At 38.8% G+C, this 15,822-nt stretch overlaps 1 protein-coding gene across 8 annotated transcripts in view; it reads right to left on the bottom strand.

Moving 5' to 3' along the window:
* Positions 1–15,822, bottom strand: part of CEP192 (centrosomal protein 192) — a 49,066-nt gene that overhangs the window by 30,955 nt on the left and 2,289 nt on the right. For 4 of the 8 annotated variants that reach the window (XM_083449766.1, XM_083449765.1, XM_083449767.1 and 1 more), the window contains exons 3-18: positions 15,039–15,152; positions 13,339–13,490; positions 12,548–12,600; positions 11,947–12,076; positions 11,530–11,681; positions 10,739–10,882; positions 10,438–10,573; positions 10,058–10,128; positions 9,115–9,334; positions 8,548–8,679; positions 7,361–7,425; positions 7,077–7,274; positions 6,506–6,626; positions 4,606–4,700; positions 3,054–3,693; positions 2,318–2,548 (exon numbers count right to left, since the gene is read on the bottom strand). In XM_083449766.1, the coding sequence (XP_083305892.1) occupies positions 2,318–2,548; positions 3,054–3,693; positions 4,606–4,700; positions 6,506–6,626; positions 7,077–7,274; positions 7,361–7,425; positions 8,548–8,679; positions 9,115–9,334; positions 10,058–10,128; positions 10,438–10,573; positions 10,739–10,882; positions 11,530–11,681; positions 11,947–12,076; positions 12,548–12,600; positions 13,339–13,490; positions 15,039–15,152 (2,654 nt within the window). The remainder of the gene's footprint in view (positions 1–2,317; positions 2,549–3,053; positions 3,694–4,605; positions 4,701–6,505; positions 6,627–7,076; positions 7,275–7,360; positions 7,426–8,547; positions 8,680–9,114; positions 9,335–10,057; positions 10,129–10,437; positions 10,574–10,738; positions 10,883–11,529; positions 11,682–11,946; positions 12,077–12,547; positions 12,601–13,338; positions 13,491–15,038; positions 15,153–15,822) is intronic. The other 4 variants (XM_083449769.1, XM_083449770.1, XM_083449772.1 and 1 more) reach the window with 3 other exon arrangements.

Below are 15,822 nucleotides of genomic sequence, written 5' to 3'. Positions count from 1 at the left end.
GGTGGCAGCCCAGATGCCAACCTCTTAATGACCAGAGAGAACTATTGCAGTTTATGTCCCATGTTTGTCATGAGATGACATCCTATAAAGATAGATTTAGCAATTGTGCTCAAATTCTTCAGATGGGCATTTCTTCAACAGTGAAGCGGTTGCTGAAGCTTGCCTACTTTCAAGTGCCAGTAGAAAGGGCAGAATGTATACTAAATAATAATATTTATTTAGAATAAATAACAAATTATTATTAGCCCTGTTTAGGGAAGTTTTTAATAATTTAATGCTGTATTGTTTTTAACACTCGATTGGCAGCTGCCCAGAGTGGCTGGGGAGATGCAGCCAGATGGGTGGGGTATAAATAATAAATTATTATTATTATATAAATTATAGAATGTGGCAACCAAAATCACTGGGATTCTTTCCAGGCATTGCTTTCAAAACAATGGCAAACAGGAGAAATACATAGCAGAGGTGGCTTGGCTACTAATAAACCAAGTTGTGGCCAGCTCAAAATCTGTCCCCTTTGTCTGAAACAATCACTTCCTTATCCCAGGGGAAATTGGTAGAGTTTTCTGGCCATGCCTGAAATACCCTTACCTGATTCTGGACAACCCAATTCAATGAATCTGTCAAAAACTGCAGGAAATGAGAATGTTTATAAGTGGAAGGTCTAGCCCTGAAGCTAGTCATGCTGATACCCTTCTGCTTAGACTTAGTTATCAAAAGAACACATTTTTAACCACAATACTTAGAGAGTCTTACTCAGAGGGACAAAATATTCTGTGTGAATCAATCCATGGCTGCTTGAAAACAGCTATGCACCAAAGGCTGCCATGGCCACTTTACTGTATGACCACTATTAGATTGATGCTCCATGAGGCACAAGTTATGAGAACTAGGTGAAAAGAATAAAGTCATACAGAATACCCATGAGGCTAGTACTCCCACTTTCAGAGTGGCTGCAACTCCAAGTAATAAGGGCCAGTGAACATTTGGGTGAGACTTCTGCAGAGCCTGAACATGTTAGAGAGCAACTCAATAAGATGCTTAAGACACCTATATTTTGCCACATTTTAGTCCAGATTGAAATTGCTTCTGTTGAAAATCACATGCAAACACTACAATAAATTGGGAAAAATTATGGTTTCAAATCTTGCTATCAAGCAATGTGAGAGTTGATGGGGAGAAGTGTTCTCCTTTTGTCCTTTACAATTCCACTTAAATCCAGGGGGTATAGATCTTAACGAACTTTTGGGGCAAGCCAACATAATGTTGAACTAGGTCCTGGTCTGTTAGAATAAGTGAGATCATTTCAGAAATCCAAGTAATGTCAACTGGGTGCACTTAGTACCTGGTTACAGGCCTAGAAAAAGGACAAGTGACCTAGATTCCTGCGAACAATTTGGAGACATAATACCTCTTCTTGCCTTGTTCTGAAGACCAGGGTTCTCTGCCCAGAAGCCCAAAACCAAGCCCACCTAACTAAACTAAAACTAAGGAAGAAATAATGTTCTGTAAAAGCAACCATGCCTCAGAGGAAAGCAGCTCTCCTTCAATGGAGGCCAAGAAACAGCCTCCAGAAGTAGATGAGAGCAGTTATCAAGCACAGGAATGAAGAATAAACTTCATAAACCTATAAATAACAAACTATTTCAGCTTACTTTCAAAGCAGGCTTCAGCAGAAATCAATATACCTACCGTACTTTTTGCATGATAACACGCACCTGACCATAACACGCACGTAGTTTTTAAGAGGAGGAAAACAAGAAAAAACATATTCTGGGAGGGAGGGAGGGAGGGAAGGAAGGAAGAGGGGGAGCTCACATTTGTGCAGCTGCCTTGCCTCGAACCAGAGCAAAAAGAGGAGGAGAAGACGCAGGGACACGAGCCTTGTAAGCCGCTTTGTTTGAATTTACCGGTGAGGTGCTGGGGGAGGGACGGAAGGGGATGTCCTCTTTGTCCCTCCTTCCGCCTCATTGTAAAGAAAGCAGAGTAAGAGCCACTTACATGTGTGTAAGGGGCTCTCCCTTTGCTTGAATTACAGTCAGCCCATCAGACTATAAAGTCACCTCACCAAAAAGCCAGAGCAGGCAGACACGGAGAAAGAGAGGCTCTCCCTTCTTCCACCTTGGCTTTTACACGCTGCACACAACTTTTGCCGGCTGCAGGCAGACACGGAGAAAGAGAGGCACCTCTCCGAAAAGCCTGCAAGAGCGGCTCCTCCCACCAGCATTCGCTCCATAACGTGCACACACATTTTCCTTTACCTTTGGGGGGGGGGACTGAGTGTTATGGTGCAAAAAGTACGGTATACTCTACTCACCAACATCTTTCTGGTTATCAGCAGATATATTTTCAAAAGCTCTATGTTTTTCATTGTTGCAGGCAGCATTCTCTTCCATTATCTTCTCATCTTGTTTCTCTTGGTATTTAATATTGGATATAGTTTTTTCCTTATTAGGGTGTACAGGAAGAGGGGAAAGCAATATTGGAACAGATTTTAAACTGAGGGGTAGAGTGTTCTTGCTGGTTCTTCCTTCTGATTCAGAGTAAGCTGGATAAAGAAAAAAGTGTTCACACTCAAATTATACATTTTTGACTTTATACCAGAGATGCAGGGTTTTCTGGCTTTCTGGCTGCACATGCAGTACCTTCATGCAAGCCAGAAAACAAACCATAAATTCTTCCATTAATTAGAGTTTGCATTTCATCTAAACTGGAAAATTATGGTTAGCAGCTTTCAAACACACCAGGTTATTATGGCATGGCTGGAAGTTGGATTTGTATCCTGATTTGTTCTGAAACTATTATAAGAAACCACAGTGCAGATTTCCTGGATTGTTTGCAGGCCCATGTGAAGAGTGGTGCAAAGGGTTATGTGTGTGGTCAAAAGATCTATTCCCCTGCAAAAGAGCATTTCTCTCATTACAAGCCATACTGACCCAAAGTTTTCATTAAGCTGCACTGAAATAATTGCCATTTTGTGAATGTCAGTTGTAAATGTTCTTTTTAAAATTGCACAGCTACCAAAAAGTTTAGAAAACATGTTAAAGACTTACTGGGAAGTGTTTTTCCACTATCCTCCAAAGATATGGTAGTAGTTTCTGATGGTCTCTTTTCTGAATCTGGTACAGAAGAAGTCAGGTTTTTTGGAAGAAAGTCTTCACCTCTGTTGGATGCTGCTTTTAAACATTCCATTTCCTTTTTCTCAAAACTTGTTTTACAAGATGAGTCTCTGTAACTGTTTTCCTCATGTATTATGCTTAGATTAAGCTTCTCTTCTCCATGCCTGATAGACAAATTACTTTTGGAGAAGTCTCTTGGAGAAGGCATTTCAGATTCCTGTTTGTACAAAACTGTATGCAAGTCCCTGGCAGTTGCTTCATCTTTAATTATGCTTCCGGGTTCACCATCATTCTCAACTTCATCAGTTTTCCTGAGATATTTCTCTATGTCAAATGTGCTATTTTCTACATTGCTGACATATGACTGACTTACGGCAGAAACGTCTGTCGGTTTGACACCTCCAGGGATGCTTATTATTTCTCTATTTTTATTTGAGGCTTTCGTCATCAAAGCAGCAAGTTGTGCTGGATCAGTACTAACAGAAGCATTTGCAATAGCAGATGCAATTGTGCTTATACTTAATATAGATGGCTCATGCTGCTTACATTCAACTTTTCGGTTTTCACATTTCTCCTAGAAGTTGGAAAAGAAGTTGACATTTTTAACATCCTGTAGCAAAGCTGAACTCATGTGTCATAATGGTTATATTGCCTCCAGTATCAGAGGCAGTATAGTTCTGAATACCAGTTATTGAGCATTTTAAACAGGAACTGCATCATCGCGCTCATGTCCTGCTTGTGGGCTTCCCATTGTCATTTTGGCTGGCTACTGAGAATAGAATGTGGGACTAGACAGACCTTTGGTCTGATCCAGCAGTAGTTCTGCTACTCAGACAATTTATTCAGAAAAACTGACCACGTTTTCCACTTGTGAGACAGTATGTTTTAACTTCCAGCTTCAGGTTTAACTGTACCCTACTTTTCCGTGTATAAGAAAATGCTTTTTGCTAAAAAAAATAAGGCAAAAAGTGGGTGTCATCTTATACACAGAGATTGAATATAGAGGGGGGACATGTGATTAATGGCAGCAGCAATTGGGTGGGTGATGGTGGCTGTGCCAAGGCCTGCTGGCGATTGGCTGTGGCTGCAGCAATTGGGCAGGCGACTGGCACTGTGGCGAGGCGGGCAGGTGACTGGCGGCTGCGGCAAGTTAGGTGGGTGGGCTGTTGGTGGCAGCAAGCGGGCAGACAATTGGTGGCTGGGGCGTGGTGTGTGATCAGCAATGGCTGTGGCAAGCAATCGGCAGTGGTGGGCAGGTGAGTGAGCGATTGGTGGAAGTGACCTCCCCCACCCCCATAAAAGCTAAACAACTTAATTTCTTAATTTTGGGTTTAAAAAAATAGGGGTCGTCTTATACATGGGGGCATCTTATACATGGAAAAATACGGTACTTTAGACAGAATGAAATATTTGTTTCAGAATTCTTATAAGAAATGAAATACTTTTTAACAGATATCTATTTTGCTTTTGATATCTAAATACTTACCCTTCCTCTCTCTGTGTCTTTTGCACTCACTTCACAAAGGGTAAATGTAGCAGATGCAATGTGGGAGTCTTCCTTAATGCTTTCTTCTACATCCCCTAAGACAAGAAAAGTTAGCTTGTGTTCGCTAGAATACTGCTTACAATAAGCCAATGAAAGAAATGTATATTGCAAAGAACAAATTGCAAAGATTAATGTTGCGCCTAGCAATATTCAGATCATTATCCATGTTTTCATGCTGCTGTTCCTCCTCTTTCTGTTGTATACTTGCTTTGGCATAGATACTTCTATTAACCTGATTTGTTAACTCACATTAACGTAGAGTTCCCTGGCTTGGATGCAATAGGGAATTCTGGATTAACGCAAGGCAGGAGATCCAAGTCATTGGCCAATGTGAAAAGGGGAGAGGAATGTGTTTATGACACTATGAATGATTGTCTGAACATGGCCATTTTAAGTGTAAACACCACACAAATGTAATTAAGCACACATCTAAGATCTATTTGGAATAACAAAAATCCTATGTAAAAGCAATTTAATTCTATCTGTACTCTAACTGCTTATTTTCATATCAAGCACAGTGTGTGAGGATAATACTAAGCTGCATAAGGAAATATATGATTTCTAAGCCACCCTTGATGAAAATATTCCAGGGTGATTTACATATCTGTACCATTAAATACCACACATAATACAGTGGTACCTCGGGATGCGAACAGGATCTGTTCCGGAGCCCCGTTCGCATCCCGAATGGAACGTAAGACACGACAGCGCGTCTGCATGTGCATGGGTCACGTTTTGCCACTTCCGCGCATGCGCGTGATGTCATTTTGACTGCGCATGCGCAAGCGGCAAAACCCGAAGTAACATGCTCCGTTACTTCCGGGTCACCGCGGAGCGCAACCCGAAAATACTTATCCTGAAGCGTACTTATCCCAAGGTATGACTGTAAAGCACTAAAACCAAAATTTTAAAATCTGTTAAAAAAACTCTTGGCCTGCATATAGCCCCAACACGGTTTTTGACACACACCCCAAAATGACTTTTTAAAGTTCCTATGCACCCCCAGTGTTATGATACGAAAACCTTTTTGCGATACCCATGTGTCTTTTTTTAAAAAAAAATAAAAAATTTAAAATTAGCTATCCTCACTTTCAGACTTCAGCAATGCCCACTTTCACATGTTGCCCCTGGAGGGGTTGGCCATGAGTCAATCCTGCCCTCTGCATGAAAAATATGAGCTGCTCCTTACATTAATATGAAACAGCATGAAACCCCACAGGATCCTGCAGCATAGTTGCCAGGGGGCAGAGCAGTCCTCTAATGCCATTCTGGAATATGCTCAATATAAAACACAGACCCCATTTTCTTGCCCTTACTTACACTATGTTGGCAGGCTAGCAGCATAGTTTGCAACTGTATGCTATACAGTGGTACCTCGGGTTACATATGCTTCGGGTTACATACGCTTCAGGTTACAGACTCTGCTAACCCAGAAATAGTACCTCAGGTTAAGAACTTTGCTTCAGGATGAGAACAGAAATCGTGCTCTGGTGGCACAGCAGCAGCGGGAGGCCCCATTAGCTAAAGTGGTGCTTCAGGTTAAGAATAGACCTCCAGAACGAATTAAGTACTTAACCCGAGGTACCACCGTATAGTGTTATCAGACTTGGCCCAATACATAAGCAGATTTTGGAAATGAAGTGAACAATTGGCTAACATCATGCGTGGCTAGCGTGATGCCCTTCAGGTGTTGTGAACAGTCCATTAGCCATGCGGTGGAAAGTATGAGGAACTGTAGTTCACAATCTTTGGAGGCCACTAGGTTGGCTTCGCCTGATAAACAGCTACTTGCACAGAATTATTAGGTTTATGAGAAATTATTAGGTTTACAAGAAATTACCTTGAAGAGTAGATGTCTGAGAATTCTGTTCATCAGAGTTTGTTCTAGATACATCAGATTGCCTCCACAAAGGAAGAGGTTGTCTCTTTTCCGGTGAAGTAATGTGATAACCAAAAGATGGCTGTAAGAGGAAATAACATTCATGATAAATGCTCTGAGAAACATGTAGTAATAGAAGCTGGCCAACACAGCGTCTAGATCTGGAAGATGTCAAACTTGCCTTCAAAAATAAATTTGCTTCTTTGCCCTGTGTTTCACAATCCCCTGTAGAAAATAACTCAACAGGCACATGAGACTACCTCATGGACAAGTCAGTAATGGGCTACATAGACAAATGCAGTAGTTCTCCGGAGTCTCAGGGATATATCTCTTTCAGTCCTTCTATCAGAGATATTTTAATGAATTTGGAAGGCACTAAACCTGCATTTTCTGTATGCAAAGCATATGCTCTATTACTCAGCCATGAGCCTGCTCATTTACTTATTTCTATTTTGTAGTCTGAGAGGAATCTTGTCAAAAACCAAGTATGTACATATAGTGGTAAAAGTATGTGGACAAGACAGCTACGTACCCGTTTCACATCACCTCCTCCTCCGAGGCAACCAAGAGCCTCAGACCTCTGACCAAAGAACTCTCCTAGAGAGAGCCGTAAGTAACTAGCATCTTTGCTAAAGTCGGTTTGTGAACCTCTTAGTGGGTTGCCGTTATTAACACATTTCCATGAAGAGTCCTCTAATCCAGAGGTATTTTGCAGTTCCATTTTCTCTTCCTGAAAATGTAGCAAACAAAAACGTCAAGAATTATCATTACCTATAGACAAAAGGATCAGAACAGCTGCTTTACAATGTTTCCTACCTGCATAAATCTGTGTTCCCTTTCAAATTCTTCTTGATCTTGGTCAATCACAGCAATTGCTTCAGCTTTTCAAAGAGTAACAGGGAAGAAAAGGAAACGATTAACCTCTTAGCATATCCCACATTCCCTAGGCAGAATGGATGAATGAGTGAAAGGTAAACGTGAAGTAAAAATTACATTAAAAATTAGGCATATTTTATGTACTGAGCCTAGTTTCCTGTAAGGTCATGTAATGTTAATATGCAATTTGCTTAGCTCCATCAGCTGAATGTTTTAAGTCAGCTAAAAGCCTATTTGCTTACTCAGGCTTCTTGAGTTGTTTAAGGGGGTTATTCTGTTCAGCTACTGGCTATGATGTTTTTAATTGATGGATTTTAAAAAATAATTTAGTTATTATTTCCTGATTTCTATTTGTAATTTCGTGATACTTGTAGCTACTTAAAGATATTTTTTTCTAAAAATGTCACCAGTGTATAAATCCAAAGAAATAAATAAAATTTAAAAGTTTTGTGTGGTTTTGTGATATTAGGGTAATACCAACTGTAAGAAAAGACTGATATTTATTATTCAAGGAGAACGGCTTTGAATAAAAACAAGCTTTTGTATCATCTGAAGCCCTGGTCTTCTGTGCTGCTGTCTTTGTAAGGAGCAGAGCTATCAGCAAGGAAATCTGAAAGCCATGCCAGCCCCTTTCCTCTACCATTATTTAATTTCAGCAGTTTTGTAAGTAATACTGCAATTGAAGTCTATCACAACTAATATCCTAAGTTTAGAGAAGTCAGGTTACTTATGCTGTTAATTGTTTTAACACTGAAGTTTCAGTTACCCAAAGAAGTATTTTTGTTTCACTGTCATGCACTTGGCATCTGCATTACATTACCTACAAATATGTGGAGAATCTTGGTGACCCATGTCCTAACATACAATTAATCTTGTAGTACAAACTTACTCAAGGCAGGTCGAAGGAAAGCTTTGCAAGACCCCTGCTATGTTTCCTACTTATCTTTGTGGAAAGGGGTAATTTAAAACAGAAGTGAAAAAAATAATCTCGAGAAATCAAGGGAGCTCCGACAAAACTCCTTCTGATACTGACATATTTTGTAAATGCAGGTGTCTGTTCTTTTAAGATTAGGACGTGATATGCAACCAAGACATTTCCAAAGATTTAAAAGTATAAGAAGACTTACATCCAGCTACGAAGTCTCCACTTAAGTTTGAGAAATTGGATACTTGTTCTTTATTAAATGACGTGTAGTAAGCAAGATCTGTCACCCATCTACCATCTTCATTTTGATACACAACATCATGTGGTGGGTCCTCTAAAAAAGGAATCACATGTTGTCTTTAGCTTCCTCCACTTTCAGTCATGATACGCATGTACATGAATGAGTACATTACAATATAGCACAAATAAGGTTCCTAATCCAAAGGATGTTAATACCTAGACTTTGACGATTGGGGGAAGGAAAGGAAAGCTAACAATGAGTTGATTTAAAACAACAACAACAATAAGCAATGCATGCATGCTTTAACTTAAGTGGTTAAATCAAAACTGAACTGGGATATTCAAAAGCTACTTTTGTTCCACTCTCATTTTCAAGTAAGCTACAGTATTTCATCTGTATCGACTAAGGCTATGTGCTGTTTACATCAGGCATAACACAAAAGCATTCACAGCAGCCACCCACCAACTTAGCAACATCTCAAAATCAGTCTAGAAGCTGAAAGCACACAGGAGCTAGCATTTAACTAACCTTCTGCTGTACATTCATATTGCTCTGAACCTTTGTAAGCACTTGGAGACAGGTATGCATCAGCCAGAGGAACATAATTTTCATTAGCAAGCTGCGACAGATCAGGAAATTGGGTTTGCTGTTCTGTGTGCCATATCTCAGAAGCAGCATTACTGTCAGCAATGCATTTAAAGTAGAGAGAATCTAGCTTTAATTCACAGTTGGTTACGTTTGTGGCATCCTTTCATAAAAAGCAAAAGGAAAGAAAGAGAGTTACTTTATTAACTGGACAAAAATGTTCATTTTCTTTTTAATGTCAATTAAGAGACACTTTCCCAGACCAATTTTAAATAACCTCATGTAGTAAGGTTTTATATAATTGCTCAAGGACTTTCATTGAGTATGGTTTTAGCAAGCAATTTAAAGTGTTTATTGCTGTTAAGTAGTATATGCCATTTGGGCAATTTTACTGGGAAAGCTCCCTCCAGCTTGCATACAGGATCATCAGCTAGGCACTGTTAACTATAGTGCTCATTGTGGTGATGGGGAGAGGAGGAAGGGACAAAATGAACAAGTTAATGTTGCCTACTCAAGGTCTTGGCATGAGACAGATGACTAGTGGTTGGGAAAAAATAATAGGGATTTGCATGTGTGATTGATTCATAAACTCTTGAGAAGCTTTGGAAATTCAGACTCAGAATGTTTTCCTTAAAAAACAGAATCAAAAAGTATCCCCAACACTTGCTCAAAAAGAAGTCTGGTTTATTTAAAAAAGAGATGATCCCCTGTTAAAAGAAACTAGTGATATCCAACTCATACTCAGAGTAGACCCATTGAAATTCATGAACAAGTTTCTTAAGATTATTTATTTCAATGGGTCTACTCTAGGAGACACCCAACATTAGGTCAAACTCAGTATCTTGAGCCAGAATACATGGATTCTGATTTTCAGTCCTCTACTTACATTTCTGCTGCTGCTGCTGACTGTTTTCGTCTTTACAGATATTCCATCTTCCTCACTACAGTCATGACAACCTGCAGTGATATAGTTATTTAGCATTGATTTTAAATGAAATGAAAGAAATGTTGTAATAGAAAAAAACATTTAATAGTTAACACATCTAGGCATCAACATGTTATTCCCATAGTACTTTGGGCTTCATTACTATACCATATTTTCCTCATTATATTCATTTTTACTCAATATGCATTTTTAAAAAGATGCTTAAAATCTGTCATGACACGATTGTGCCTTTTAAGGAGACACAGAATAAACTAAGCTGTACCAAATTGATATGCACAACCAGTACATTAAAATGTCACCATCAATAACAGAGCTGCTACCTAGGGCATCTGAAGAAGCGTGTTGATAATCTGTTGTTCTACTGCATACTTCAGATGTGTAAACTACCGTTTCAGCAGGAAACTTTTCAGAACTATCACCGTGTCCAGAGTTTAGACTAGGTTTACTGCATTCTACCTGTTGCAAATAAAAAAGAAAAGATAAGCAAATGCATTGCAATTAAAAAAAAAATTCTTAAAATGTATTTGAGTATAGGCAACCCACGTACAGCCACCCCCAAACTATATTGGTTAAAGGTTTATGTCTTCTCTAGAAATTTAGCCAAGCTTAATTATGACGCACCTCTTGCCTTACTGTCACGGGCAGCATAAATTGCTTGTCTTTTTCGTTATGCCCAGCTTCCTTAAATTCATACAGTTCTTCGTCGCTAGCAACAGGTGAACCAGTTCTTGCTGCCTGGCAAATGTTAGGTATCTGGAACTTTTCCTGAAGAATTTTAAGTGTTAGTTTTCATCCAAAATGCCTTCAATGTGCTCTAGAGTTGGGGAGGCCTGTGGCTTTGCAAGGAGCATCATACAATGTGTCAAGATGAGCCCTGCTCACCTCTACAGCTTCAAAGTTGGGAGGTTGGCTAGCTGCTCATCACGCTCAGAGCAGGTGAAACTCAAGTACCCAAGAACTCTTGCGCAACGGCAGAAGATTATTTATGTAGTTTGTTAGAGCATGATCCACTTGCACACGAGTGTAGTGCTTATGAAGCATCCCAGAAAGTCTGAACAGAACCATTTCTTTTCACCAACCAACAAGGGCGTACGAGCACAAGTACACAACATTAGAGAGAATGTCTAGTCTCTGTGTGCTGCCTTATCTCCATCTATTGCTCATTCTCTATTCTTTTGTAGTTCTTGTGTAGAAGGAGGGGAGAGAAAAGGGAAATGGGGCATTATTGCTATTAGGATCCTCTGCAGAAGATGCAGCTTTGGGGCAAATGAACTGTGCCTCATTTCAGCTCCCTTAAGTTACCAACATTATCTACCCCGCAACCACCTTTTACAAAATTGTTCATGCAGACTGAACAATGTCATAGTGTGCCTACAAACCCCCAATACTAGAATAACTGAATTTTCACTTACAGTTTTCCTATTTGAAGGCAGTTCCATGGCTTTAACATGTTCTCCAAATTCATGTTCTTCAACATCTTCCATCTGCATTTCTGGTAGTACCAGCTGCTCAAAATAGGTCTCCAGTTGGCCATCACAGAACTCTTCATCTCCAATTTCATATTCTAATTCAGCAAAAAGCGGCTTGCCATTAGTTCAGATATCAAGTATGAACCACGTGCATTCTTCCACAGTTTCCCAGATATATGAACATAGGTGTTTTAAGGACATTTGTATATCATCTGCACTTCACATGTTCACTGCAAGAAGCATATGCATTGCCTGAAACATCAGTGCACAAATAATCTGGCTTGCTGCTGGCAGTGTGGAGCCATCCTTAGCAAAAATAAACTGGAAGTATACCAAACAATTCGATTTTTAAAGCAATACCTGTAGAATTTCCTTCTAAGCTTGCAAAGCTCAGTGGTTGTTCATTTTCTATAAATCTGGAAAAGCCGATCCTGGTGTTGTTGTCTATTTCATTTGTTATCCTCTTCTGACCATGTTCTAATGAAACAGCCTACAAACGAAAGTCAATACAGGAATTTGAATTACTTATTGTTGAATCTCCTCCATAATTTCACTTTTTACTGGCTGGATCAATCAAAGTCTCTAGTGTTCATCAAATGCCCCCAAGGAAAGCAGAACATGATGTTATTTTATCCTATGTTTAAGTCGCATAGGTTTTAAAAAATAGAGGGAATCAAGAAATTGCAGACAAGTTAACTTAATGTTTGTTCCAGTTAAATTGGTGGAAAGCTTTAAAGATAAAATGGTAAAGTATAAAAGAGAAGAAGTCTTGCTGATGAAAGAACAGCATGGCTTCTGCAAAGATAAAGCCTGCCTTAGTACTACTTTGGATTCTTTGAGAGTGTGGCCAAGCATATGGAGAGTGATGCTTCAGAAGACATTATCTACTTAAGACTTTTTGCTAGAAAAAAGTACATTAGTTCTTTGTAAAGTCTACATCGATCATACTGCAAAAAGTTACCTTGTAGTCTTCATTGTCTTTTTCAAATGAAGCAAATATTCTAGCTGTCAAATCTGAAAGTAAAAAAAAAAGTTTTTTTTCCTACTGCATTAGCAGTCCACTTTACAAAGGCAGAGCAAAGAATTTGCCAGGAATTTCTTAACAACAGTGGTACATGGAATATATTGCTTGCAAATTTTATGTAAATGCTCTTGCTCTGCAAATATCACTAGGTTTTTTTTTGGGGGGGTCACTGTCTCCCACTTAGCACTGTGCATAAGAATTGAACACCATCAAGAACCTTTAGCAAATGTAAACTAATCAAGTATGGAATCATTCAAGAATATTATTTTTTAATTAATTGCACCCTTCAAGTACATTCACATATGAGCTCAGGTGCAGAGAAATGTGGGTTTGGTTTGCCAAAAATTACTTTAAACTACTTTGAGGTTTTTTTACAATCAAGTGGTGTATAAATTTTATGAAATAAAAGTAAAGAAATAAAATTGTTTGGCAGGCCTAATTAGGTCTGTAGATCAACAGCTACTCCTGCTCTACTCCATTCTCCCCCATCATCCAAGTCTGTCTATTCCCACCAAGTTAGCCAGCCAAATTACGTAGATGCCAGCTACTACCTTATTTTTGGTAGCTCCAGTTCATTTCCAAACTGATGGGAAACTCAAGTGAATATTAGAGGGAAAGCTATATTACACTTGAGGTATCACAAATGAGGATACCACACTTAGCAGAACTACAGAATACATTGTAGAATGCTTAATAGTATTCCTACAGATACTGTGAAAACTGCCTACCTTCCAAGTGTTGAAGTGAAAGCCTCTCATGCAAAGAATGCCACTGGTTTCCAGAGCATTCATTAGAAAAATGCTGGTGTTTTTGCTGCAAAACATTAGATTCTTTCTGGCTTGACTCCAACTGATTGTCTGCAGCTTTATTACAGCATTCCCTGAGAAAGTAAAAATGAAGGTTTTAATCTTAATTTTACAACTGCTTAGTAGTGGTTTTATATACTTAATGTCAGACAGCTCCACCTGCATTGTTTTGCTGAACCACACCAAGCTATATATTCCAGAATAATTTCCCTAGTGGTATCTTGTAGATTGGATCACACCCTGGATATTGTAGGAAGGAAGCTGCAACCTGCTGCATTTTATTTAAAAATATAATATTTATAATAAAAGGCATGTTTATAAAACATATACAGTCACTGTCAATTCTTAATAAGAAGTTTCCAACTCAAATTTAATTTGTGTTTAACATGTATAAATATTTTTATAGTTAAGTTTGCATATTAGCCTATAGCTTGTCGTTCCAAAATTTTACAAACTAAGTACATCTTTCCATAAACCTATTCTCATGTGTTTTCCTTCTAGCTCCAACGTAGTAGGTATGTTTGAATAAAAGTTTTATTTCCCAGGATCATTCTGAGATGGGAGGCGAGTTTAGCTTTCCAGCAACATATAAAGATTTTCTAGTGCTTCTCAACTGGTAATATCAATATTAGACTAACTTAAATGAAAAAGTTAACTAAGGCTAAAATCTGAAAAATATATTAGGATCTTACAGGTACTTTTTAACAAGCTAAGCCAGGAAGTAGTTACCTACTTCAACACTTTAAAAAACAACCACACCCAAGCTAGGTTTATTAGCAGCATCTACCTAAACATTTTCACAGGAAACTTATGTTCCTTGAACATGTCATAATTTGGGAAAAATTATATACACCATGCAAGCAAAAGATAGAACTTAATAGGGAGTATATAAGATGTGCTTCTAGAGTCATAAGTGGCCTTGAGCGGGTGAGTTTGCTAGATACAATCTGACCACAGGCTCTCTTGTGAGACAACTCCACACGCCACAGAAATTAGTCTAAGGAACAACCGTGTTGGGTTTTCATTACTATCTATAGGTTAATCTTAACATACATTTTAGGATTTAAAACATAAGGAGTATATTTCATGGTCTTAGCAGTCCAGAACAGGAATGAACCTTTGGACCTTCAGATGTTGGACTGCAACTCTCAACAGCATGACCAACAGTCAAGCATTATGAAAGCTTAGGTCCAACATCTGGGGTACTATAGTATTATTATATTTATTAAATTTATATACCACTTTTCACAGGGCAGTTTACAGTATAAAAGCACAAAAATACATAACAAATAACAAACAAAACAATAAAAAAGAGTTAAAAAGACCATAGGTTCTTTAATTAGCTGAAGGCTGGAAGAAGAGGAACCGTGTTTTTTTCTGTTGGCAAAAGATATATAATGAAATTACACCCACATCTCTGCTGTTAAAAGTGATAAGACATGCAGCAACATTTAAATCAGGCATTCATGAAACCTATTTGTCAGAGAATATCTCTTGAAAGTTATTTTTAAATTGGATCAAAAAGTTCTAATCTATAAGCAGACGGGAGTCTTCCGTGAGCAGAAATGTATCTTTGGATCCAACACAAGATGTAACATTAAATTATGTAATCTACTTCTTACACAGTATCCTGAAAGTTAAGATTCTTTCTTGGATCAGAATCAGATTCACCACTACAGGAAGATGCTAATGGAGCAGGGAATCTATTGTCCATATAAGACGCTTCATCATATTGTCTGCAATACAGAGAAAACAAAACCATTATTTTGCAAGTTCTCAGCTCTGTTGTTTAGATTTAAGACCATTTCAGTGATCAGGAATGTCTTATGATGTGGCACTACCTCCTCACATTAACCACATGATAAATTTGTCTCCAGTAGTAATCCAAGGTAAAATCAAATGAGGAAGGTACTCTAGTCCTTAGTGTCTCATAGTTAGAGCAGTCCTCTTCTTCTTCTTCTTTTGAAAAAGGAACATATTTGCTTCCCCTCCTCCCACCATAGTCTTCAGTTTTCAGCATCTTGCCTAATAATAGCAGCTTATGAGGTGGCTCACTAAATGATACTGCTGATGTCAATGGCCATTGCTAGGAACTACAAGTCTTCATAGTGCTAAGCCAGCAGCCCCCAAGCTGCTTCACAACTCCGTCCGGAAAGGGTACTGGAGTCTCCTTCCCCATAAAGCAGTGGTCAGCAGCAGTTACTAGTAACCTCCAGCTAACTGCCTCAAGAGCAGCTACTGTTACTCAACCCTGTATATTACAGCTACTAGCAAAAATGGCTTTAATATCTAGGGATTCAGGTATTCACCTCTACACACAAGAGGGTGACCGAAACAATATGCTAATATATCTGGGACCTGCTCCAGATCTCACCACTTGGGAGGAGAGGAGGTAGTCTTCAAACA

This window comes from Podarcis tiliguerta, assembly GCF_965153285.1.
Source record: "Podarcis tiliguerta genome assembly, chromosome: 7".
NCBI classification, from domain to species: Eukaryota; Metazoa; Chordata; class Lepidosauria; order Squamata; family Lacertidae; genus Podarcis; species Podarcis tiliguerta.
The sequence above is the reverse complement of the archived record's forward strand: the minus strand, read 5'-3'. Positions and strand labels throughout refer to the sequence as shown.